The 25963-nt window shown below is 41.7% G+C and overlaps 1 protein-coding gene across 3 annotated transcripts in view; it reads left to right on the forward strand.

Moving 5' to 3' along the window:
• Positions 1 to 2172: 2172 nt before the first annotated feature.
• Positions 2173 to 25963, forward strand: part of LRP5 (LDL receptor related protein 5) — a 175382-nt gene continuing 151591 nt past the window's right edge. For 2 of the 3 annotated variants that reach the window (XM_026108080.2, XM_064513233.1), the window contains exon 1: positions 2173 to 2457. In XM_026108080.2, the coding sequence (XP_025963865.2) occupies positions 2367 to 2457 (91 nt within the window). In that variant the 5' untranslated portion in view covers positions 2173 to 2366. The remainder of the gene's footprint in view (positions 2458 to 25963) is intronic. The other variant, XM_026108081.2, reaches the window with a different exon arrangement.

A 25963-nucleotide genomic window follows, 5' to 3' on the forward strand; every position in this document is an offset into this window, starting at 1 on the left:
TTGCTGCTTGCTTTGGTGCTGCAGGTGAGTGGTGCTGTGTGAGGGCGAGGAGGACGACGGGGCAGGGAGCCTGACTGCCCTGGTGGCAAGAGGGACTCGGGTGATGTTGTGGGCACTGTCCTGAGACAACCCGGCTCCCTGTGGAGGCTCATGAAACAGTTTTGTGTGTGGGTGCTCCTCTTCTCCGACGTAACAGCTGAAGGGGGCTTGGGGTGTTGGTGTCTGTGCGCTGTCCTTGCCCTCTGCTTGCTGCGAGTGCCACTGTTCCCCGTGCCCATCCTCTGGCTCCGATCTGAATTATCCACGGTTACTGTGATGCCAGAAGTACTGGTGATCTCCATGATGCAGGAGATCAGACTGGTCAAAAGTTGGCATGTAAAGCCCAATTACTGTCTTAACAAATCTTTCTTCTAGTTACTTGTCTGGTGTTGAACACTTTTTTTTAAACAGATTCAAAACAAAACCCTTAAGCAGCTGGTCTTTGCACAAGGTTTTGCCATTAATGATTTACAACAGCCCAGATTGGGACTCCACTTTATTACAGGCCTTCTGTCAAGAAAGACCAACTTCTGGTTTTCCTGTCTTCAAGGAGGTCCAGATTTTTCTAGGTTTTAAATAACACTGAGCATTAACCCTCTTTAAAATAAATGTCCTTTATGCATTAAAGAAGCAGCAAGATAGAGCAGAAGCACTTTATTTTCCTTCGCAGGTCAACTTTCAGGTCAGCACTTCTAAGCCCTTTAACTCCTTGAATTTTTAGACTGCTTTTTTAGGTGACTGCCACTGCCAGAGACTGGGAAACCTGCAACTTGGTCATCTCTGAAATGAGAAGCAACTATTAAACGAAGGACCCATTTGTTAAAATACATGCTTGTGATTTACAGCCCAGCTCCTGCTCTGTGACTTGTCATGTTTTAAGGGGATGTCGGACCCTCTTCACTTCCATCTGGACACAAGGCAGTCTAGCAACTTTCTCTCCTGTCGCAGAACTGTGTTAGCACAGGGGGAAGCGGAGACCCAAGGGAGACCCTTGGCTATGCTGTTTCACTGGCGGTGGGTGCAGTGCGTTTGAGGGGGGTGAGAATGGTGTAGGACGCGCTGTGTCAGCTGGGCACTGCTCTCCTTGTTGCACTGCTGGGGACAGTCTGCAAAGGCCTCAGGTCACAGCGCTGAGAGCTTCTGCCCCTGTGCTGGGGTTTGTGCAGTGAACTGGGAGCAGGTGCAGGGGGAAAACAAACAAGAAAACGCTGTTGCTGAAAATCACCTTTCTTTGAAAGGTAATGCTTTATGGAAGCATTGCTTTTCAAGAAAACACTTGTTTGTTTTGGTGTGGGAGGAGGAAGGGAAAGACAAACTCGGCTCTGGGAAGAAAACAACCACCCTTTTTCCTGTGGCTAGAAAAAGGAGTGAAGATCTGCACACCTGATTTTTTAATCATCTAAGGAACTGCTTCTTTTTAAACAGTTGGTAAGCACTCTCTTCTGCCCTTTCCTATCCCCCTCACCGTTGGAGTAACTGCAGTGCTAAGCAGAGGGGTCGGGGCTGTGTGAGGGTGGTTCCCCAGCCCCCTGCCCTGGTGAGGTGCCCCTACAGCCCCCAGAAGAGCAGAGGCCCTGGTCTTCTGAAGCACCTGGAGCTTCATTTGTTGTTAAACCAGGTATGGCAGGAGGGCACTAAGGCATAAGCTATGTGAACGAAACACAAAGCAACGCTGTCCCAAGCCCGGCTCGGACTGGCCCTCGCTCCTGCGGCGCCGGGGAGCAAGCAAGGACGAGAAAAAACGAAGGTGAGCAGCCCCGTGATGAAACAACGGAACGGCGGCGCGGCGCTTCACCCCCGCGGGGGCCGCGCTGCTGCGGGAGGGCACCGCCGCGCTCTGCGGGCGGCTCGGGGCTGCTTCCCGCCCTGCGCGCGGCGGCCGTTGGTCCCGGCGGCCGTTGGTCCCGGCGGCCGTTGGTCCCGGCGGCCGTTGGCTCCCAGCGCGCGAGCGGCGGCCGTTGGTCCCGGCGGCCGTTGGCTCCCTGCGCGCGCGCGGCGGCCGTTGGTCGCGGCGGCCGTTGGCTCCTCGCGCAGACGGAGGCGGGAAGGGCCGGTGGGAAGGTGCGTGCCGCGGCCCCGCACGGGGAGGGGAGAGGCGGGCCCTTGCCGTCCGCTCGGCTCCTCCCCGGGCTCCGGGTGCGAGCGGGAGGATCCCAGCCCCCTTCCTCGCGGCGGAGGGGGCAGAGAGCGAGCGCACGGAGGAGGAGGAGGGTCGGCTCCGGCGCCTCCCCCCTTCCCCGCCTCCCTGCCCGCCGAGCGCAGCGCCCCGAGCATGGAGCCTGCCTGAGACGCTCCGCGGGCTCCGGCAGCTGCTGCTGCGGCACAACATGGAGGCGGCGCCGCCGCTCCCGCTGCTGCTGCTGCTGCTGCGGCTCTTGGCCGCCTCGGTGCTTCGGTGCGAGCCGGGCTCGGCCGGGGGTAAGTGCCGCCGGGCGTCGCGGGGCCCGCGGCGGTGGGGTCGGCGGGGAGGAGAGCGCCTCTGCCCCTTTTGTTGTCGGACTTCGCCAAACTTCCCCCGAACTCTGCCCGGCGGCGGGGTGCGGGGGCCGCGCGGGCGGGAGGGCAGAGCCGCGGCGGGGCGGCGGTGGGAGCCGGAGCTCCCTCCGGGGCAGGGGGCGCGGGCGAGGCTCCCGCGGGGGGAAGGACGCGCACATGGACGGGACGGGACCTCACGGCAGCGGGGGGAAGGACAGGAGGGTGGAAGCGTCCCTTCTCCCCCCTAACTTTTCCTTCTCCTCGCCCCTCTTTTTTGCAAGAGGGGCACGTGCGGGGAGGGGGGGCCAGAAAGGAGACGAGGTCTCCCCTCCCCCCCGCCTTGGGGCCACGTCCTGGCAGCGAGTCCGGGTGTAAAGCTGTTCCCCCCCCCGGGACCGAGCCGGCGGTGGCTCTGGTAAACGCGTCCAGTTGCAAAAGAGAGACAAAAGTTGCCCCCCCTCCCACCCCCCCGCGCCGTGCTTCCGCGGTCTCAGACACGGATTTCTGCGGGGTTTGGAGGAGCTGGTGTCGGGTGTCACTCACAGGCGCAATCAGGCTCTCGGCGAGGCTGGGAGAAGGCGGTGGGGGGAAGGGGAGCGCCCCCCCAGCGCCGCTGTAGGTTCGGGGCGGGGGGCACTCGGCCGGCTGGCGGAGCTGGCGCTGCGGCGGGAGGAAGCGGCTGGGAGCAGCGGGGGCGGCCCGGTTCGGAGCGCGGGACGCGCGCCCGGCCCGCGGCGAGCCCCGCCGGGCGCTCCCGGCGCTCCGCTTCCCCGTTCCGGCGGGACGCGCGGCCTTGGCAACCTGCGCTTCGCGCGTGGGGCTTTGGCCGGGCCGAGAGGCTGCTGTTGGCTTTCTCTTCGCAGCACTCCGCAATATTGTTTTGAAACGCGTTAATCCTTTAAAAGTATAAATAAACGAAGGCAGCGTCCTGCTCGCAGCATCCGCGGAGCGAGGTCTGGGATTCATTCCTTTCCTTTCTCAGTGCATGCTGCTTCAGTCTTGACTCTGTACCGCTGAAGAGGGGGACCTCGAGCTGCACGTGCGAAACTTCTGGTTTATTGCTGCTCCGTCCGGTCTGCTCGAATACATCACCTCAGTGCTTAGCAAACTGAAACCTAATTGTTGTAATTTCCTAGGTAGTTTAGAAAACTCGGCAGTGCGGCCAAGGCTGGCAGAACATCACCTCGGGCCCTTTTTTATTAGGCCACCCACCTTTTCAAACCATCTGTAATTATCACAACTGTCATTTAGAGCGAGAGAACTGACTGATTTCCGCCGGCATCATCGTTCTCTATTTTTAGTTGGGGTTCTTAGTGGGTGTGTATTAAGCACTGCTTATTCTATCACAGTTACATGAAAAAGATGCCCTTTGCCTCTGAGAATGCTCCATACAGGTTGCCTCAACCTTTTAAAAAGGTTTCAGAAAGCATGAAGTATGATTTGTTCCTTCCTGAGCGTTTGTTTGTGTTCCTACTTGACTAAATTGAACTATGTAGTTTTAGGAAAAACAATCAATTTGCAGGAGTCTCAAATGAAGAGAAAACAAGCTGACTGTATCTTGAGTTTATTTTCTGATATAATGTTATAAAATTATTATAAAAAGGCATATTTAGAAACAGGAAAACTTTACTTTTAGAACTCTTAGGGAAATAACGTAATTCAGTTTGCATTAAAGTTAAGACATAAGTTGTAACTTAGAGTTTGGTTTGCATTTACTTTACTTTAGGGATAATGGTTCTTTTAATACAGTATATCCCGTATTGGTAGTCACCTTTTGCTCAAATCTGCATGGAAAAACTCCTCTCTAAATGTGCTGTCCCTTAGTAATTAGCTGAAGAGTCTTGGTTATAAATCTTAATGACGTTGTTTTTGTTCTGACTACTGGGTAAGAAGGTATGTGATTCTTTGTTAGGTTGATCTGGATGGTGCTTTCAAGGAGAGCTCACCTGTCCCTTTAGGATGAGCATGAATGCTCTATGAAAGGCCCTTTCCCCATGTTTTCAGTTAAGTAGTCTTTTTTTTTAATGACGGTATATGCTGTATTGCAGTCTGTAACATGTCCAAAAAGGGTAATGTGTACTGTATTTCCACCTTCCAGGCATTTTGTTCATAAAACTGTAATTCCTGTAAGTTCAAAGAATTGCAGCTTGTTTTGTATTTGTATGAGACAGGCTAGTTGTGAGCATTCCTAAGAGGCTTGTGCTTTAAGCTTCCCTTCCTGAAGACCCTGACTCTGTAAAAGCTATGCAGGTGCCTGACTTGAAGGGACACTATCTCTTAAAAGTATTTTGATGTACTTGTCTTACAAATAGGTAAATATGTGTCTCCAATATTGAGGCTGGAACTTCTTTAATGTTAAAACTTCAGCTGAGTTTAGCATATTATGCTAGATTCTGAATACTTTGACTCTGAAATAATTTTGCTGTGGAGCAAAGTCCTTGCTCTATATGTGGAGATGTCAGGAGTGGCTTTGTTTACATGGCTTAACGTAATGATAAACCTGGTTAAGACACCTAGAGGTAATGGGCTATACTTGACTCTCCTTTCAGTGAGATGAGACAAAATGATTGTTGCATTTGGTGCTTCCTTGAGGGGAGGAATCTCTTGCTTGTGTGAAGTATTCAGGAACAGGACAGTTGTGGCAAAGACATATCTTTTGTCTGAAAATATTTTAATTTCTGAACCTTTAATGTTACATAGCAGATGCTTTATGTGCGGCTCTTAAAACCTAGAAGTAGTTAAAATCATTCTTTTTTGTAATTGCTTGCCTAAATTTACGCAAATTTGGTTAGCTGCTGTTTGTCGTAGACTAGAATGTTTCCCCCAGTTATGAAACTGTATCTTAGTTTTCTATAGGGGAATGATTTGTTACCTGATATTAAGACCAATAACATAAAGAAAGAGGAACAGAGAAGAATGATGGGATCCTTACAAAGGTTTGAAGCTGGTGATGCAGCATTAAGTAAAAAGATACATTTGAGAACAAACTTCAGAATGGCTTTTCATTGGTAATGTCTTTCCTGTGGTAACCTAAAGCCAAAGAAACATCGCATTCTGTGTTTAAACATAGAATGTAGCAAGATAGGACACGTGCTTATTTTAGGAAAGGGGAATGTGTTATGTAGGAGTCCTCATCTGAATTTCGGTGAGGTTTCAATCTGTCTATCTTAGATTTAAGGGTGTGCTTTCCTAGTAACTACTACTAGCGTGATGTGAGGGTCTGTCACAAATTATGGTCACAAATCCTCTGAATTAGTGAGGAAATACTGAAACTTCAGACTGACTAAAAAGTGTGATATTTTAAGAGCACTGAATTTTCTTTCTCCGAACAAAGGATAATGGCTTTAGCTGTCCTTTAGGAATGATGTGTGAATTCATTTGTTAGTTCTGGATGCTTTAAAATTACTCATATGGTAGATGTGTACATAGTACGTAAATCAGTATGACACACAAAGTCAGCCCTTCAGAAGAGCATGAATGTATTTCATCAATAGCCTGGTGTAAATTACATCGCTGCCTCTTGCTATTTTGAACCATTTTCTTCCTCAGCTGCTTTAACTTAAGAATTTGTTACTTGTTCATAATGTAGTAGTTAGTAAAATAAGCCTTGATTTTGTTCCAACTGTGAATTTTATTCAAGTAAGAAGCAGGACTGAGAATGTATTCTCCAAGGCAAGGTAACTTTGTAATAAACACAGAGAATTGTTTCTGAGAAGATAGCATTGCTTATTGTTACCACAGCTTCTTGTACCCTTCTGGTAGTACAACAACAAATAATGTTTTACACACCACTCGTGGACATTTATGTATACTTAGTTGAGAGTCTCAGAAGAGGGTCTAATATAACTGTGCTTCTCATTAAAACTTAGCCAGTAACATAGAGTTAAAAGTAGTTGTTCTCTTTTTTGTGAAAGCAGAACTAAAAGAAGTCTCGCTATTTATGGAATAGTTAGCTTTAATGACAGCAGTTTAGTTTGTTTCATATTAGATCAGTACTTTGTGTGCACCTACAGTGTTGTGAAAGTGACTTGCAATCATCAAGTTAAGAACATTGACTAGGTTTTAAATTCATTGTTAGAAAGAAACCTCCACATTGTAGACGACTTTATTGCTTTTCATTCTAAGAAATCTTTCAATTTTTCCTTATGTCTTTAACCCAAGAGCTATTAAACATTCAAAATGTTTGGCTTATGCAAGTTCAGAATTTCTCATGGGAGTTGATATGTCTGAAAAAACACAATACTGAAAGCACTTGAAGGAAATAGAGTTGCAATTTTGTGTTCAAGATCTCTGCAAAGAACTTGAATAGCTATCAACTTGAGCCTTGAGTGAAGAAAGGCAGTAGAATAGGTATCCTCTCTATTTGTAGTACAGGCCAGCAACAAGGCAATTCTATTATGCACAATAGAGTTATCATTTTGCTTAGAAATTTGAGGCGTCTGGAGTGTTTTCCTTTTAAACTTGGAAACCCTATATTGCTTTCCAACAGAATGTGTCCATCAACATTAAAAGTTCGCTTAGGGCATGACCAAATAATTAGAATATTGGCTGGGGATGTTGGCTGGCCAAAGCCACGTGCTCTTTGGACACTTGGGACTTTCTGAAAAAGTCACAGATGTGCTGTCTCCTGATAGTGCACAGCTGGGACTTCCAAACTGGAAAAGTACTTCTGGAGAGCCCTATACCCATTTGTTAGGCCATGGAAAGCCACATAATAGAGACAAAAGATATGTCAGGCAGTTTTCGAGATTTTGGGTTACGAAACAGTTCTGGTGACGGGAGGAGAGAAAATGGAAGTAATTGTATACCCCACAAAGCATTGTTCAGTACTGTTGTTTGTTAGGAGTTTATGGCCCAACAGTTCTTTCAGTTCCTTCCCTCTCGGAAGAATTAGAATGTGGAACTCAACAGTGCTTCATCTTTGTGGTTTCTGTTTACTAAAGAATAGACGGAAAGTATCTGTCAAGCCACAAAATTCTACTGAGAAGCTCCAAGAAGTTTAAAGAATGGGTGAGGGGTTAGTGAGGGTGTTGAGGGCCTGTGTAATAAACAGGTTTTCTGATTTATCTGCTGTTGTCTTTGTGCTTGTGTGACTTGTGCTTTGCCTGCCAACATGGGCAGCCATAAAGTTGTCATTTTATACTGACATGGTTAAGTCTGTGGGCGACTTTTGTAAGGACACTAGTAAATTGACATATGCTTGGTTTATATTCGTTAGCTTGCCCTAAGTACAAAGGAGTTAAATCAACTGAAACTTCTTTTAAAACCAATAAATACTTTATATGCGTGTGTTGCATTAGATTAGTTTAACCAGAGTGGTCTTGCATGCAGGCAGGCCTGTTGGGAGAGGGAATGTATTGAATATGCATCAGCTACAGAATTGTTGTAATTCTAGCAGAAGAAGTTTTATTGCAATAAACAGCAGCAACAGCAGAAGTGATGGTGAGTTCCTAGTGCAGCTGTTAATGGTCTGAGAACCTCAAATGCTGGCATGTATATTTGCTAATGCCCCTGCTGTTGTGACTTAATGTTATGATAGTTGTTGAATACAGTTTGACACTTTGGGTTTCTGAAGTGCTATGTAAACACTAGCTAATTCTAAATATTCTGCTAACATACCAGCTATTATTTATCTTTTATACGTAAAGAAACTGGACTATCCCAGGTTAAGCTGTCTTCCTTTAAACAGTATAAAAACAAACACACACACTATCTATGCAGAAGGCAGAATTAAGATTAAGATTTGGAGCTTTTGTCTTCCTCTTGAGATTGTACAGGTGAAACAGGTAATTGTTAAATAAAGCTATGAAGTGTGTTGTTCCCAAAGCTATTTTGAAAAGTGATGTAACATACTGTTTTGCGGAAATGCAGTTGGAAATGTGTTAACTTGTAATTCTCCCCTCTACTGTGAAAAGTGGAAAGGTGAAAATTGTATTTCTCCCTTTGTCATAGCAGAAATGGATAGTGCAGTTATAAGATGGGCTTGATCTCTGCATTTTTCTCAAGGATTACTGTTAAAGTGAATGCACTATCCTGTGAAAGTGCAGTGCTCTTAACCTGGTTGTCCTGTCCTGCTATTATTCTTACAGGACCCACAGTGGCCTGAGAATGTTTTGTAATGGCAATGCAAGAGGTTTTCTTTTCCCCTTTAAGTTGTCTTGAGTGTATATTGACTTAAATTTCACAGTATTGCTACATTAATTAATAAATTATCAATAAATGTTTAAATTAATGTATTTTTTTCAACAACTTTCTGGACATGGTAGTGGAGATGATAAATTAGCCACGGGGGACTCTTGATAACTCAGCCTGCAAGAATAGGTTAGATCGGAGGTAGATGGTGGCTATAAATGAAGACAGAAGCTTGGCCTTTTCTTTCTGTGAATAAACAGCAATTACGGAATGCCTAAATGACAAAATATCTTGTGGATCAACCCAAACAAACTGCCTTTGTGAGAATTATATTGCTCCAAATTAGCCAGTGCATAGGATATCCATAGGACTTTTAAGCCTGTGGACTATGCTTTATTATGTCACGCTTGTGGCATTTAGATGCTTCTTAAATAAAGATTTGGGTTTGGCCTTGCTGTAAGTGATGAAATGCTTTTTTGGTAACATCTATGTGACAATCCACTACAACAGTGGTGTTCTGAAATACCTGACCCCTTGTCACTTTCTAACCCAAGCTTTATATCCGTACATTGCCGTCTTTGCCCCTGCCCCATTTTTATTTTGTACGTGCTCCTGGGGTAAGGAGCTGGGTTTTGTGTGGTGTTGGTAAGTGTTTTGTAGAAGTGCAATACATCTCTGGGAGCTTTTGACCTTCTGGAGTAGCTGGCATGTGCCATCTGAAGCTTTATTTCTTTGTAGTGTGGATTTTTTCTTGTTTTTCAGACAACTTAAATAAAGTACCAGTTATGTCTGGCTGCTCAGGTAAGACAGAAGGCTTTTTTTTGCCGTTGACTTGGATGGTCTGCCTGGCCGTTTCAAGGTTTTGCACTTTCCTGCAGCTTGTGGCTCTTGGACACTTTTGTCATGTCCTTATCCATCAATGTGTCATTTCTGGGATGCTACGTAAGCAGTGACATATTCCTTGGTCACCGGACTTTGACTAAAGAGACTGTTAAGGGTTGAACTCTTGGTGCTTAAAATTTTAGAAAGTCTTCTAAGCTGATTTCTCTAGCTTTAATTTTACGAGTGGTATATACTTGATATTTGAGGTAGTCTGAAAGGCCTCATGTCTTTTTTATTATTGTTCAAGGAATATATGCAAATAATTGGTGAAGGGACAATTTCAACAACTTTTTGTGCAGTTATAAAAATCAGCCCTTTGGGGCAAAGACTGACTGCTTTAACAGGAACAATCACAAAGCCATTGCATTTGGAGTAACCTAGGGAGTGTTGCTGCTGTGTATGTGTCTTCTGATACTGGCTTCTAATTAATTGCTTAGATGAGTGTCTTGGTGGAGCCGCAAAAAGATATGTTCTGAAATATAAATGTATTCACATCTGTCTTATTTTTCATTGTGGAGGAGGAGAAAAAGCAAGAGTTTGACTTTTGAATAGGAAACTTTCTCTAGCCTTACACTGTTGACAGTGAATAATTCAAGAAAGAGGAGTGGAAGGTTATCAGATTTATTCTCTGATGTGTAATTAACTCTAGGGGATGTCTGTATGACATACTTAACGTTCTTTCTTAGCATTTGTAGCTTAACACAAAAGCCAGACTGTTGTTTCTAGCACTTTTTAAAGCAACAGAATTTAAAAGAACTGATCCTTTGTTTTATAGAAGGTGTCACCTTTGACAACTGAATCATAAATTGCTCAGCGTTAGGTGTGTTTCAGTTGCTATTTGTATTGTGCATGTTTTGCTGTAGTTTGAAGTACCTTCTGAGGGTTTAATTTACATTATTTTAGTTATTTTGAATAAGGTGTTGCTTATTTCTGAAGTCTACCCCATTTTAAGGAAGGCCGCTCATGGCCATAGGATTACCAGTGTCCTCTATCACGCTTTGTTTTCATTTCAGTCATTGAAAGTTTTCTGATTCCAGAATGATTGAGAAGCTCAGATCAGAGTTGCCTGCCCTATAGGAATGAATTACGGGTATAAATAGTTTTTCTCTTTCTGTTTTTCTCTGGTTGCTTCTCCTGTTTGGGAGTTGGCAGTATGAGGTATGATATGTTTAAACATTTTTTTTTTTCCTCTGTTGAGGGGAAGATGTATTAACCTCAGAAATCCATATTGGTGACCTATCTGGATGTCTCTCTTGCAAAAGCTTTGAAAGCAAATTAAACTGCTGCTTTGGTGTTCATGTTCTCAAGCGAGAGCCAAGAGCGTGAAAATGCACATGGGTAGCATTTTCCACTTAAAAGGTCTTCACAGCTGCAGATGATAAAAAAAGAAAAAAAAAAAGAAAAAGGAAAAAAAATGTCCATACATTTTATGCTTCTTCAATAGCTGAGTAAAAGAGACCTGTAGCTATGGAGAAATTTTGTCTGTCTGGGTTTTAACAGCTTGTTTTTACTGTCTGGATAAAGTTAAAAATATTACTTACCCGTGTTCCAAAACTTAATTTGCAGGTGTTTGCAAGCTAGAAAGTGTGCATGCAGAAATAGTTAAACATCTGGCTCTACTTAGGCAGGCTGCATAGTGAGATTTTAGGTAGGGTGTGGCAAATGCAGGCAAAACTATAGTGAAGCCTCAATAAATTGAACTTTAATCATCTGCAAGTCTTTGCCTTTGCCTCACCAAAATACCTGTATGATCCTGGATTGTCATCTCATCTAATCTCTTTCCCTCAAAACTCCCCTCTTCCTCCCCACCCCGAGCCACAAAACCCCACTGCACTAGATGGCAGCTGTGACTTTGGAATCTGTGTGCAGAAGGAGAGTATTTTACCTATGAGACCATTAAAAAGGTGTATTTTTCAATTGAAAAAGTCGGATATGGTGACTGCTAGAAGTGCACATGAACCATGCAACCCTCAAGGGTCAGGAAATACTCCTGTTTGTGCAGAGTAAATCAATTCCAAGGGAGTTCAGTATAACTAATGACATGGCTGGAAGAAATGCACACAAAACAGCAAAAATTTAAGTGAACATTGGATGATATATGCAGTAAGTAAACTTTTATTTGGATGTGTTCTGTAAGCGCTGTGTTCAACCAGGCAAATAACTGAGGCGAGCTCAGTTAACTTGCCTGCAGAGATGATACATACCATTTGAACTTCAAATTGTGTGCTTGAAACTTAGTATATGAACAGTCTGCTGCCAAGTCTTATTTGCCTAAAACTTTGACAAACAAGTTCTACAGATGGTTAATATTTTTTTTAGAGGAATTGCTGTCTGTTCACAGCCAGTTTGTGGCCGAAAATGTGATATATGTTGTGAGTACATTTTCTCTCTGAAATGTTTTCATGGCTCTGGTCTGGTGATTTCCACTGTTGTTACCGTCACATCTAACTGCAACTGAAAAATAAAATGCTCAGCTAAGAAAACGTTTTTTTTAAAGGGCAGAGAGTTGGCAATGGAGTTCCCCTGGGTACTTTTGAATTTCCCTTCCTCTATCAAAACAACAGAAAGCAACATGTTTGGAGGGTCGAAGGGGGCTAACTGCGGTAGTTGAAGGAATCTTGAATGGCTGTGACAAAATCCATGTGTTGGGTGTCTGTTAATGCTGAGATCATTCTGCTGTTGCAAATTTCAGTGTTTTACAGAGCCTTTAAGACAGTTGGATGAAGTGAAGACATTTTGTATGACCCAGAGTACTGAAAAATGCCTGGATTTTATTTGGTGACTGGTAGTTAGTCGGTGTTTAAATTTGCTACCAGACCAGTTAATTCCCCAGAGCAGAAACAGATTTGCTCATAGTTCCCAGAAGTGCTGACATAGGCAGAAATGATCACTTAAGGGATACCGGCTAGCTTATGCTAAACTATGTACATGTGGAAGGGTGTGAGAGATTGGAGTGGGGGGAGCTATGTTTTTTATATGTATACACCCTGTACTTAAACATTTGGTTAACTAGTTTCTCCTGCTCAGACTTTTATTTCATTCTAATGGTTATATTATTGACTAACTTCCCTTTTCGGGGGAGGAGAGGGAGCTTTTTGTCTAGACTTTTAACTCCTGCTGTTAGTTCTTGATTCATAATTTTGAGGAGGAAGGTTTCACAGTCACTAGGTATGGGGGTACTGGAATTCGGTATATCTGGGATTTGTCCTTGGTATTGTTACTGAAGTATGTCCTTAAGTCTGAACTCTTAACTTTCCATCTGAGAGAAGCTGACAGTAATACTTAAATGATCTCTCTAAGTGCATCTTGGAGTGTTTTATCCAAGAACTACCTCAGAGTAATGTTTTCCCATACATATATTTTCAAAATAGCTTTCTAGTAATAAACCCGCTTTGTTTGACTCTGCATTGTATTGCTCTCTCAGTGAATGGGGCTTCATTAGAAGGAAATGAAGTTGTAAACTGGCAGATAGGTAGGTAAAGTATCCCAGAAAAGGTCGAGAGACCTGTGTTTTACAAATAAAAACTTCTGTACCTGATAATTTTGTGCACCTAAGTCTTTGATCTTGCCCAGCCTCTGTTTTCCATTCTATATGCAGTCTTTTTATTTTACCGTTTCTGCATGTTCTGTCTTTCTCCTGCTTTGACAGTGTTTCCTCTCAGTTTGTAAGCTCTTCTAGGCAAGATGTGTGTTGTTTTTCTTTTTGCCTGCTTGCTTTCTGTTTTTTTTCCCACTGTCTGAAGAACCAAGATTGCTAAAGGCTGTAATGTGTGTAGGTGGGTAATTAAAAACAGTGGTCAAGAGAACTCTTGGAAACTTGTTGGGTTACTTCTCTAAATATGATGATGAGGCAGCATCATTCAGTGAATCTCCCCCCGCCTGCCCTCAAGTCCTCTTTTTTTCTGGCTGTTTCAAGAGACTGCCTGCTGTCCTCTTAGCATGTGGCTCCACTAATGTGGTCTGCCCACAGTAGAATGGTAAAACTGGAGTAGCTGCAATTTAGCCTGTGTTTGAGGATTACTGTTTGGCATTCAGCCTAGTGCACAATGCAGAGAAGATGAACAGGTATAAGTACTTTACGTTTGTGACCTCTGCTCCAAATTATCTCTCAACTTACATGATCCAAATTAAGGTCTTCATTGTTATCTGCAAAAGCTTTAAGTGATCTAGGATTCATTTACCTTGGAGATTATCACCTCAGCACAGCCAGGCCTTCTCCATCCTGCTATAGTAATTACAGCTGATGGAAAATAGCTCTGGTTGCTGATCCCCAGGGTGTGGAGCTCCTGGCATCTGGAGATAGAGCACATCTGGCGCTGGTCCTCAGAGGCAGAATTCAGTCAGCCAGAAGCTTATTGCATGTGGGGAATGATGCAAGTGACTTGTTTTCTCTGAACAATGGCTATGGGATCTTTGTAACCATTGGCCTCTCGCCTGGTTATTCTGAGTCTGTGTTTTTTTTGTTTGTTTGTTTTGTTTTTTCTTTTTTTCCTGAGGAAGTCTGTGTGCAGTGAGGGAGGATATGAAGTACTGTGAGCTCCTGGTACAGCCAAATCAGTACTCCAAATCATATTTGCTCCTTGGGATTGTAGCTCTTACATATGCAAAGTGTGCGTGTGTGTGTGAAAGCTGCTGTGTTGATTCAGAAAGCCGTTGGTAGATACTGATTCAGACTCTGGCATGCATTTGTGCTTTTCTGGCTCCTAGGATTCTGTGGGATCAGTGTTGCAGGGGCATGGAAGAAAGGAGTTTTCTTTTCAAAGAAGATGCGGTATAATGCCAGACTTTGGGGAGTGTATGGGGATCTGTTGGTATCACCTTGCTTGTGAGATTATGAGGCTTCTTTAGGGCAACAAAACTTGCTTCATTTGAGATAGAATATGTTCTGAAACTCTAATAGCTATTTCAGAATAGATTCCCCAAAGGTGCTCATATTCTCACATGATTTCCACACAGAGACCTGTTCTGGGATACCTTATGGTAGTCCTTTCCCAGTATTAGCCTTGGAGCTCATTCACAAGCCTGCTGTATGAATTGTGACTGTTTAACAGGATCACGTTAGTGAATCTGATCTTCTGGTCACATCACGATTCATTATCACGGTTGTTTATAACACAACACTTGTTCATCTGCTTCTTGGCAGCCTTTGTCGAGACCCTTTTGTCCACAAAAGCTACTTTCTGAGGGAAGATGCCATCTTTATGTACTCCTTCTCTTAACAGATTGCCAGGAGACTATAAGAGCCATCCTTTGGGTCGTGCGACAAGAGTGTTGTCTTGAGGCATTTTTTCTGGGGTTTGGTGCTTGTTAGTACCCTTTGTCATTGCCTGAGGTAGATGGGAGGAATGTTGGAAAGGATGACAGTAAATGTACTGTTTTGCTTTGGAGCCCGCACTGCAGGACAGGTGCGCTCAAACCAATGAACCAATATGTGATAGAGTGTGTTTTTCCACTTCTAAATTCCGCTGCTCTTCAAGTGCTGTAATTACTGATAAATTCACCAGCTCTTTGTCTGTATTGCAGTCCTCTGCCTATTTATTTGTAGGAAGCTATTTGTACTTTCTTTCCTTTGCTTCTCTTGATACCTTAGCAGCAGTTCCTTTTCTTCTTGTTATAAACAATATCTTGCCCTGTGTTGGAAACCAAAATGACTTCAGACCTCTCTTTCCAGCTGTGTGACTGTCACTGCTATTGCAAACGACTGTGTCGACAAACCCCACCACTGGTTTGGTAAAGTTCATAGCAATCAAGAGGCTGTGTACTAACGCTAAGGAAAAGCCTTTGCATGGTTTCTGGAGTCTTGGGCATCAATAGGCACGTGTGGAGCTTGCTGGAATAAAAATATTAATTTGCAAGCTGCTGCAGTCTGTATTGTAGCTGTATACAAGGCTTTGTCCTGAATGATTCTACGCAACTTTATTGTGAGATAGAAGCAACATATTGAATTTTGCAAGAATCCCCCTAGTTTGTCCAGGAAGTAGAATTTTGATAACTTTTTTAAACCGCAGTGTTTGTGTGCAAGAATGGAGCAGGCAAGTACAGTGAGAGATGGGTAAGCATTACGTGCACACAGATATGATTGTAAAAAGAGACTTTAGCACTAGTTTGTTATTATAAGGTCTGAACTAATGTTGGCTGTTTATCAAAAGGAATGGAATTTGCAGGTTTTTTCCCTATTTAAACATCAGCAGGACACTGGGAACAGATTACTATATCTGAATAAGTTGTGTTTTCTTAGTGTGCTTGGCAGCATTCTTTCAATGTAAGCTTAACTTTCTGAGCCATCCACATTCAATTTCAAAACTTTGCTCTTAATCAGGATGGTAAGGTGGCTGAAAAAAAAATTTGTTCTTTTTGTGATTATTGACATGTATGATGTAGATTGACAGATTACGGTTGTGTATGTGGCCAGAAATGATTGTGTTTTACTATCTTTATTTAGAAAGACTTTTTGAAACCGGGAATGGCAACTTATTCAAAACGCTATCAGAAATACTGCTTATTGCTAAGAGAATACTTTTTGCTGGAGTGATCCCACAACATTAACAAATAGGTCAGTCCACAGCAGATAGCATTCTGTTCCTGTCTTTCTTCTGTGTTCTGCTGAATATGTGCCCCATGTATGATCAGTCTCTCTTTGGTAGGTACTACAGATCTTCTGACTTCAATTCCACCTGTTGCACTGACTTCAGTGATGCCTCTCTAAAGCAGTAATGTTTTCAAAATGCTTCCCAGTGTCTGAAACAGCATGAAGCTTCCGAGTTCTAACAGTTGTAAACTCATGTTAAAACACTGATGTCAAAACAAGAGTTCCTAAACCTTGACTGTTACCAACCTCGGAACACGTCTCGCCTTTCAGTAGAGTGTAGTAATATTTCCTGGAAGTTCTTGGCACTAACAAAAAGGCTATATTTGAATAACACACAAAACTTCACAGGCAAACCCCAAATGGCCCAGAATTTGGTTTATCTGCAACTTACTGTTTAGTTTTTAATTAATTTTTTTTCCCCAGAGGCTGATTTGATATTTAAATTCAACTCAGCAGTCATTCTGTTATTACTTCCCAAGTCCTGTAGAAGGTTTTTTTATTTTTTTTTTAAGTGACTGAAATAATATTTAGGCATAGGTCTCTGCAAGTGAGGTTGCAATAGTGTGCAAATCCATTTAGTGGGTTTACTAATTTCTGTAATCTTCTTGAAACCTTTTTTTAAATAACTGTGTGGCTTTAAGCTCAAATGAAAAGGAATTCAGCTGTAAAACCTGGCTTAGATTAAGAAGAGTCTACATTTGTAAAGGAGTATTTTGTCCAGTAGTTCTGGTTTAAGCAGCATCCAGCTTCCATACTGTGCTCTGTCCAGTGACAGCGTAGAAGTGTTTTGTGTGACTATGTGGTAAAGTAGATCCACCCACCCACACCTACCTTTTTCCTATCTTGGTTAAGCAGAGTCTACACAAAAATATGACAGTATAACATATAGTTTGGGACCAAGAGCTACTGAGCGAAAGGTGGTTCAGCCACAAAACTGGCTTATGTATATTGAGTATCTCCAGACTGCAGGTCCTTCTCTCTGCCACCCACCCTCTCCCTGATTGCCTTTTTTGCTTCAACGACAATATGCTGACTGACCAAGTCATTGTAAGCTGATGCAAAACATTGGTTTGAGGGAAAGTGAAGTGTGTCTCTATTTGTATGCACGTAGCAAATCAGGGTATAAACATGTTCTACACCTCGCAAAGCAGTCTGCTGTAATATTAAAGCCATACAAGGCTGTAATAGGTTACTGCTATTGCTGCACAGAAACTTTTATCTGCCTTGTTCAGTTCTCAGTATTTACCGTCTTGGAAAGCATATTTATAAACAAAACCAGAAAACCCTTGAAATCATAGTTCTGAGAATCTTTAAATTACCTTTCTTCATTGTTCTGATATACTATGCATCATTTATTGTTGGTGAGCAATTTCGTATTAATACTGAGAGTACTCAGTAACATATCCATGGCACAAAACCACCTGTAATTGAATGACTGAATGTTGTAGGCGGATGCCTGTGACTTGGTAAGAACTTAGAAGGAAGATTATGAACAACAACTGTGCGTGGAGGTGAAAACTTAACTTACAAATGGCCTGCTGCAGCTTTGCCAGGTTCCCATTGCATCCTTTCAAAGTTAGTTTCCGAGAAGCAAAAGATGATAGGCCACACAGAGCTAGCCTACCCTTTCTGGGAATAAGAGCTGCCATATCTGCGTTGTCAGTATTTTGGTGGTTGGAAAGCAAAAACAGTACTCGTGATGTGAGTACAATCATGAAGCCATACATCAAATGTGTTGTTGGTAAACACCTGCATCAGTAGAGAAAGAGGCTGCTTTATGATACAGGGTAAAATATGATTTAAATCCATTTTTCTCTAGTCTCATAAAACTGTGATACTGAAGACCAAGGATTTGATGAGTCTGACATAGTCAACTTTGAAGGAAGAGTAATGCCACATGTTTCCATACAATTCAGATGTTACACAGCCTATGATGTTTTGTTCTGTGTGTGTGTTTTTTTTTTTTTTAATCTAAACTCAATGTGTTATTTTTGCACGTCTTTGTTTGTTCTGTACCTCATTAGCGACAAGAATAGTATCTTGGAGAATCTTCTAAGCATCACAGAAATGGAGCATGTGTTTGCATTTATAGTGTGGTGTTATAGAGGGTTAATTGTATGGATTAACAGTTATGCAGGAGTAGATAGATGTTTTCTCCTTTGATGTTGTGTTGTTTTGTGGTGTCTGTGGACAATTACTGTATGAGATGACATTCTTAGTTGTGAAGCTTCAGCATAAATACCCTTAAAGAAATGGCCAACGATGTTTGGTGTCATTTGATGTCAAGTGTTGTTACCGTACATACACAGACACACACAGAGACACATACATACGTATATATACACATTTTAGCTATAGTAGGGTGTTATAAAGGAAACAACGTAATGCTGTAGTCGGTGCAGCACGCTCTTGAGAAGTTTTAGATGCCCTAACTGCCTCCAAGTAAAACATAAAGTTGATGTTTTTCACATGTTGAGGATATAGAGGAAGTAAGATGCATCTTCTCACTTCAGTGCTTCATGGTCCAATTATTGAGAAGAGGAAGCAGATTGATGATAACGACTTCTAGTCATCGGCTCCTCAGTGACTTGTATGAAATGAGTGGGTGGTTTTGAAACTCATTCCTGTGGAGTGGATGTGTGTATCACACAGTACTGCTCTACATCACAAGTAGTAGTCACAGCAAAGGAGCCAAAAAGTAAGTTGGCCTCAAAACTGAATTACTTCCTCTTGTGTAGGTCAGGTCTGTGGATGGCAAGACTGACCCATATTGTACATGGTAATTACTAGAAGATTGATATGAAGAGTGGGTTTTTGGATTTTAGGCACTATTTTTTAAAGCAGAAGAAAATTGCCATTTCCTTTTGCATCTTCTTTTGTTTATTTCTGCACTAGGTGAGGTTGATAAAGGAATTGAGTTATTCATTTTCACTTGGTACTGCTTTTGCCCTTAACATAATGTTCCTGTGCTTTCTGTCAGCAGAAAGTGAAGGTTGCTCTAACTCTCAGCAAGTATTTTTTGTAGTAATAGATGACTTAAGCCCTTCACTTCTATATTAAACTTCTCTAACTATGCTTCAAGTTTGTGTTTGTTTGGTATGGAGTTTTTTGGGTTTTTCTGAGGAGGAGGCTGAGTTTCATAATATGAAATAAGGAATAGAAGTGCTTTTGTGGTTCAGTTCAGCTACATCCAGTTTTTAGGGAAGGTAGCTTTTTTCCCTCTTGTTTGACAACACTCTGGTTGTTTTGCCTTCTCTTTCAGACTGCTTCAAATGCTAAGTGGGCTTGGAAGTGGAATCATACAAAATCTCCATGCAGACACCATGTTTGCTTTTCTCGCGATTTACTAATGAGATTTAAGGTGTCTTCTGTTTTTTTTAAAATAATCATGTAAGGCTTATATGGGGGCCATAATACATATTTTTTAAAGATGTCTTCCACCTTTAGTGTGTAGAAAGAACAGCTGTTCCCCTTTGCGTGTAAATGTGTGGGTTAAACTGAGTTCATAAGCTCGTTGTAATCTAAGAGGGTAGCTGTCTGCTTCTGTGTTTTGCTATTATAGTTTATACCTGGAGTGGAGTTACTTAAATGGACAAGGTCATTTCTTGCATGTAGTTCATGTTTATTTACGATTTACTGCAGAGTCTTGTTCAGAAAAGTTAAAATGTAGTTTGTTAATTGCTGATAGTGTAGAAGTGTCTGGCGTGTTGAATGTGCCATGTCTGGCACATTTCCAGACTTGAAATGTGATTTTAGGCTGTGGGTCTGTAGCTGTTTGTATTAACTGGCGTTTTTGTATGTAATAAATCTGTATGCGTGTACTGTGTAGGGCAGAATCCAGGACATTGCAACCCCCCCAAACAGGCTGCAACAACTGGAAATAGAAGAGCTGTAAATATGAATTAGAATAAGCTTACTGTGCTTAAAGGGCAGTCATTACAGAGGGGCTCATGGCACAAATGCTTGGTCCAGCTGTGAGCGACTACTGGCATGTTAAATGTTAGGCAGTGCATTGCAGTGCCAGATGCATTGACTGTGTTCTGCCATAGTTAATATTCCCTGTCTGAATATTCCCTGCTGAATCACAGCCGTTTTTGTTTCTTTTCCTCAACTACAGCATAGAGTTGCAACTGTTTGCTGACTTGTGCTTGGTTGTTGTTTGGAATACCATCTCATCTGAAACTGGATGTTTCCCAAACACAAAGGGAGAACGCTTCCTGCTCTGAAAGGCAAGCAGTCCAGGGTCATGTCTTAATTGCTAGAACGAGTGTAATTATTACATTGATATGGCTATCTTGCTGTGAAAATCCTAATAGAGACAGAGTCAGCGTCCTCCAAGCTACATGTAGCCGATGAAATTTCAGATGAGTGAGTAAGAGTCTGGCTTTTACTTGACATAAAAGTTTCATTTTCTCCACTGGTACTTTACATTCAAATAACTATCTGAATGTAATTATTACTTCTTTAGCAATGAAGTCACAGCCAAGTAGTGCAAATGAAGGGTGGAGGAAAGGGATACAGTACACAAAACAATATGATCAGATCAGTGACAGCCGCACACTGTTTGAGTTAGCTCTGTTTTAGTATAAGCAAAGGCATTTGGTGCTGTTCTCCCTGATACTGCTTCTTTTTAGAGCATTGATAGGCTTGTACCTTTCCTTCTGCAGAAATGAGTGAGTAGTTTGTGGACTAAATGAAATAAGAAAAAAAGAATGGCTTTTGTCACCTCATTTTTGAGCAGTTTTAGAATTAGTGTACTTTAATTTGTTTGTAGGAAAAAAATGTCTGTACTCCTGTTTTTCTTTCTATCCTTCCAGCAGTGTGCTGCTTACATTAGTGGTCCTCTGATTTTGGAGCTGAGCTGTGAGTCTTTCACGTCTGAAACGTCACGAGTGACAGCTCATATCTTGGATTTTCTTTTAACTTTGACTGTGGCATTTTTATCTGTTTTACTCTGTATTTGAACCATTTCCATTGTAGCATGACCCTGGAGTTATTTCTTCTGGCACTTAAATTTGTTGAAATTGGGGAGTGGAGAAGATGGAAAAAACCCTTATGCAACGTGGCTAGAAATATGACTATCGGAAGTCCGGTTTATTACTTGCAGTGCACCTTGTCTAGGCTGCCAAAAGGATGGGAGAGCTGGGGCGGCTAAGATTGCTCCCAATCCATTTGCTGTAGTAAAATGTGTGCCTGTTCTTACTCTATTAAAGCTCATTTGTAGGGTAATGTGACAGTAAAAAAAAAAAAAAAAAAAAAAAAGGCTATAAGTTTATCCTGTCTGGAGAGAGGCAATGCAGCATTATGGTTTGGTATTCTGCCTAATACATTTGGGTTCTCAGCTTGGCTCTGCTGTGGATGGCATGGGTAGCCGCAGGCAAGACCCTAAATCCCTGTCTGCCATGTTCTTTCGTTCCTTCTTTGTCCTGTGTATCTAGACTGCAAGTTCTTCATCTGTGACAATCTTTCACTGTCTCTGCATGGTGTCTTCCATGGTGGGAATTTCAATTTTGGCTTCTGGGTGTTACCATAATCTAAGTGATGACTGTATTATGTAAAACTTGTGTCTTTTCCCCACATAATTCTTTTCTAGGGAACATACTGACTTCTCTCTAATTTGCACCTCTTCCATGAGGAACTGAAAGCCTTTTTGACATTCATTTGAGAAGGACAGATAGTGTGTTGGGTTAGAACAATAATTAGGCTTGTCTGTTTGTACAGGTGGGGAAACTGCGGGCAGAAGAAACTTGCTTCTCCGAGTGAACAGGGGAGAAAAGGATAATACTTTTTCTGCCTTCTGCCTGCTGCTGAAGTTGAGTTGCACAAAACTTTTCAGTCCCTCTCCTGCTTGCTGTTATGGCACTTAGGTGTTTCTGCAGTATGAGAGTATTTGACAGCATTGTGACAGCTTCTCTTGCTTATGCAATAAAGACAGTTAATCTCTTCTGCCAGTAGGATGTTATTGAGACTCGAATGAAAATTTCAAGAGTTAAATAAGCACAACTTTAAAAATAAGGATGATTAATAGTTGGTTGTAGCTCTACATGGAAATAGTTTGAAATCTGAAGTTTGTGAACTTTTTGGTGGCTACATCTGTGCTAGGAGATCAGACTTGGGTTGTCCATACCTGTTCAGACACTGCAGAGCAATTACTTCATCCGTTCTCCTGAGCTCATTATACAGCTCGACTAGTTTTAACTGAAACACAAATTTGCTGATTGGCTGCTCAGACAGCATGTTTGTTGTATTGACATATTCTGATGTGGGACTTGGGAAATGAATGGCTTCAACTTGATATGAGCAGTGAGTGGTGTTTGTGTGCGTAGCACTGGCAAAGTCCACCCACCCTGTTACCCTCGCTGTGCAAGGTGGCGGAACATGCAGGAATTCCTAATAGGATTGTGTTGCCTTGTTTGACCTAAAGAGCTAAGTTAGGAATAAGTGTCCTTGAAGTCATGGTACTGGAAAGAGACTTGGCAGGTGAGGAGTTGATTTCCAGGCCTACCAAACCATCCTGTGTAACCACTGTTAAAATATTGCACCTCTTTGCATTCGCTCTGTAATACTGAATACTTTCACTGTCCTCTTGGTGAAACAGGTTTACATTTTGATTAAGGATTTTTTAAAATACATACTAGTATTTAATATAAGGCACTAATTTCAATTCCATAGCAGTGTTTACCATTTTCAAACCATGCTGGAGCTGTCAGCTGACTCAAAACAGTTTTCTTTGCGAGAATTAATATGGCACTGTGCTTTGTAACCACAAAAACTGGAAACAGCCTGTCCGTTGAGATTTCTGCTATTTACTGATTTTTCGAATGAGCAGCAGTGCCATTGAAATAGTGTCTTGCGTGGTATTGCAGTTGCGCTTTGCCAAAATGGGTAAATGCAAACAAAGGCAGTGTTTAAAAATAGGGATGGGGGATGTGGCAGAAGAAAACCATACTTGGATGTTTCGCATTCTAGGATGTAGAGTACATGACAATAATTTTGCTGCTGTTATTTTAAATGTAGTAGGCATGGATTCTATTCTCCCCCACCCTCCTGTTATACTTGATGGTATTTTAAAACTACAGAAAACATTGAAGATTTATTTTACTTATGCATAAACAGGATTAGAAAAATGCAGAGGAAGGGGTTACTTCATTGAACACCGAAGTCCTTGTTTTATTTTGAAAATGTTCGGGTTAGTCCATGAAGTAAAAAAAAAAAAAAAAAAAAAAAAAAAAAAAACACAACAGTTGTGTCGCCTTTTTAGATTCTGGATGCCAAATGCATGTGAAGGGAGCAAGGTTCTTTTCTGTTTCTTTGCAGTTTATTTCATTCCTCCTTGGTTTGGCAGATAGCTGCTTAGCCAATAATAGTAGATTATGCAACGATGATGGTTCCAAACATTTAATGGATAAAATAGTGGTTCTACATCATTTGGAAAAATTGGCTTGCAAAATTTCTCCAGGACTTGAACAAATATAGGCTTGACACAAAGGTATGCTTGTTTCTGATTTGCATTGTTTCCAATTTTTAGTTCCAGTTCCAGATGTTATGTTCAGTTAACTCCAAAGGACACAAATCTTAAGAAAGCTAGAAAAAGACTTTCCACTTCTCTTGCCACTAAATGTATGATATGTGGCCTTGAAAATGTAATACATCTGTAAGATGTAGAAAACCATTCAGAAGCTGCATGTGCCAGATTTCACTGGGAGCAAATGTTATCCGTTGGGACAAAAGCATAAAAGCGAGACGGTTGTGGAAGACTGAAACGCAGGTTCCACAACCTCCTGTATTTTTCTTCTAATGGTTAAGAGTCTTCCCATATAAAACTGTCTTGTTAAAGAAAACTTCCTACATCATGCTGTGCTTTCGAAGGTGTGGTGCTGAGGGAAATTTTTAGTGAACAGGACTTCCAGTATTCATGCAAGTCTTGCGACTGTCTTCCAGTCAGGCTGTCGGAGACAGGCAGAAGCTATAGTGAGTACTTTCCTCAAGTATGGTGAATTTTAATTTTCAACAATTGCAGCACTGTTCAAAACAAAGCCTGTTTTCAGACATTCATGATATTTAAGTCTGGAAACAGAAGGTAGAAACTTACTAATAATGTCAAATTCAAGATTTATTTTTTGTGACAGCTTGATATGAGGGAGGGTAAAAAGGAGGTGAAGTGAAAAGAATTATTTAAGCTAATGAAATCTGTAATATTTTGCTTGTATTTATATCGCTGATTACACTTAATTTGTCCCCTCTAATGTAGCAAATAAGTACAGTAATCTATCCAAGCTTTGTAAATCACTTCTTGTTGGAGATAATTCTGCTTTAGCCAAGAACGCTGATTAAACTAAATTCATTCCTTATGGCTCCTTTTCTTCTCTCTAAGGTCAGCAGTGTTTGTCCTGCTGGAACTACATGAAGGGAGATTTTCTGTTCTCTTTATTATTATTATTCTATAAATCTGACTGTTCTTCAATATTTTGGAGGAAGAGGCACTGGAGCTTCTAATAATTTCACTTTTTCTCAAACATCTGTTCAAAGATAGTGGATTTGCTGGAAAAAAAAGGGACGTTCAAGATTTTACTAACTTTTCTTTGCGTTGTTGGTCAGAAGTTTGCCCATGATCTGAAAAAAATGTGACTTTGATTTTGGGTTAAAGTGGACATAGTACATTGTAAATTGCATAGAAAATTCAACTACTCTAAGGCCTGTAGGGAGTCCAGTGTTCCTCAGATTAAAAAAAGAGTCAGTTGGAGCAATTTTCATGATTTAGATGGGTTTACCAATTTTCGTTACTGCCTTGAGTTTCTTTGCCATTTCAGAATGCATTGAGTCGGTGATTGTATGTCCATTTATCTTACTGCAGTTGAAAGAATGTATGAATTAATATTTAAGATTGTAATGATTATTAGCTCAATTGTTATATGTAGTAGAGGTCTGAAAACCATACTGCAGATTAAAAAAATGGGGTAGGGGCGAAGAGCTGTTATTTGGATTGCATCAATTTTTGCATTGGCAAATGTGTTAAGTGTAGAAAAGCATTGAGAGGACGTTATCTGTGTGATTTCTAAAGTCGAATTATTCAAATCTCTCTCTCTCTCTCTTTCTCTCTCGCTCTCTCTCTAATTAAATTCCAGACTTAATTTTTTGTTAGCTTTATGAATTGCAGGTGGTCCTGTTATTTAAAGGGGTGTCACAATGCCATTAGATATAACTATGTTGATAAAGTGATTTTATGGCTCTGTCATGATGAGCGTATGATTTTTATGAACATAATGAAATAGGATCCTATGCTCTTTAGGGCATGCCTGCACTGCACTGTTAACGCAAATTGACTCCAGCGTTATCTTGAATGATGTTACAGTTCACACGCATGTAAAGTGTTTGGTTAGCTCTAGTTGAACTGAGTCATGTAAGTGAGTGAATATTGCTCATTAACTGATGTATTTGTTATTATCATGCAGCCATGGTCTGCAGCCATGCCATGTTTTCTTCCCTGGGTCCATAAATCACGGCTGAGGTCTCCCACTGCTGGCTACGTTTTACTTCAACACTAAGAGCAACAGGATCTTCCTCCCAGGGCCTCTTAGTACCGAACTAAGATTTGGCAGTATGTCACTGTCAGAAGAGCTTGAGTGATGCTTCCCTTTGAAGTTGTTCTGTAGTATCTGCAAATTTGTGAGGATCAGTCTTGACTCTAGACTTGAAATAGGCAAAAACTAGTCCTTCCATTATGAAAGTATGCAAAGAGTCCTTAATAAAGAGCAGTAAAATTCTGTAGTACGAATGCCAGAAGAGCTGAAGAAATATTATGAAATAGTTGTCTGTGCTATCTGTCCCTCCAAAATGTTGAACTTG

The sequence above is a fragment of the Dromaius novaehollandiae genome, chromosome 5, assembly GCF_036370855.1.
Source record: "Dromaius novaehollandiae isolate bDroNov1 chromosome 5, bDroNov1.hap1, whole genome shotgun sequence".
In the NCBI taxonomy this organism is placed as follows: domain Eukaryota; kingdom Metazoa; phylum Chordata; class Aves; order Casuariiformes; family Dromaiidae; genus Dromaius; species Dromaius novaehollandiae.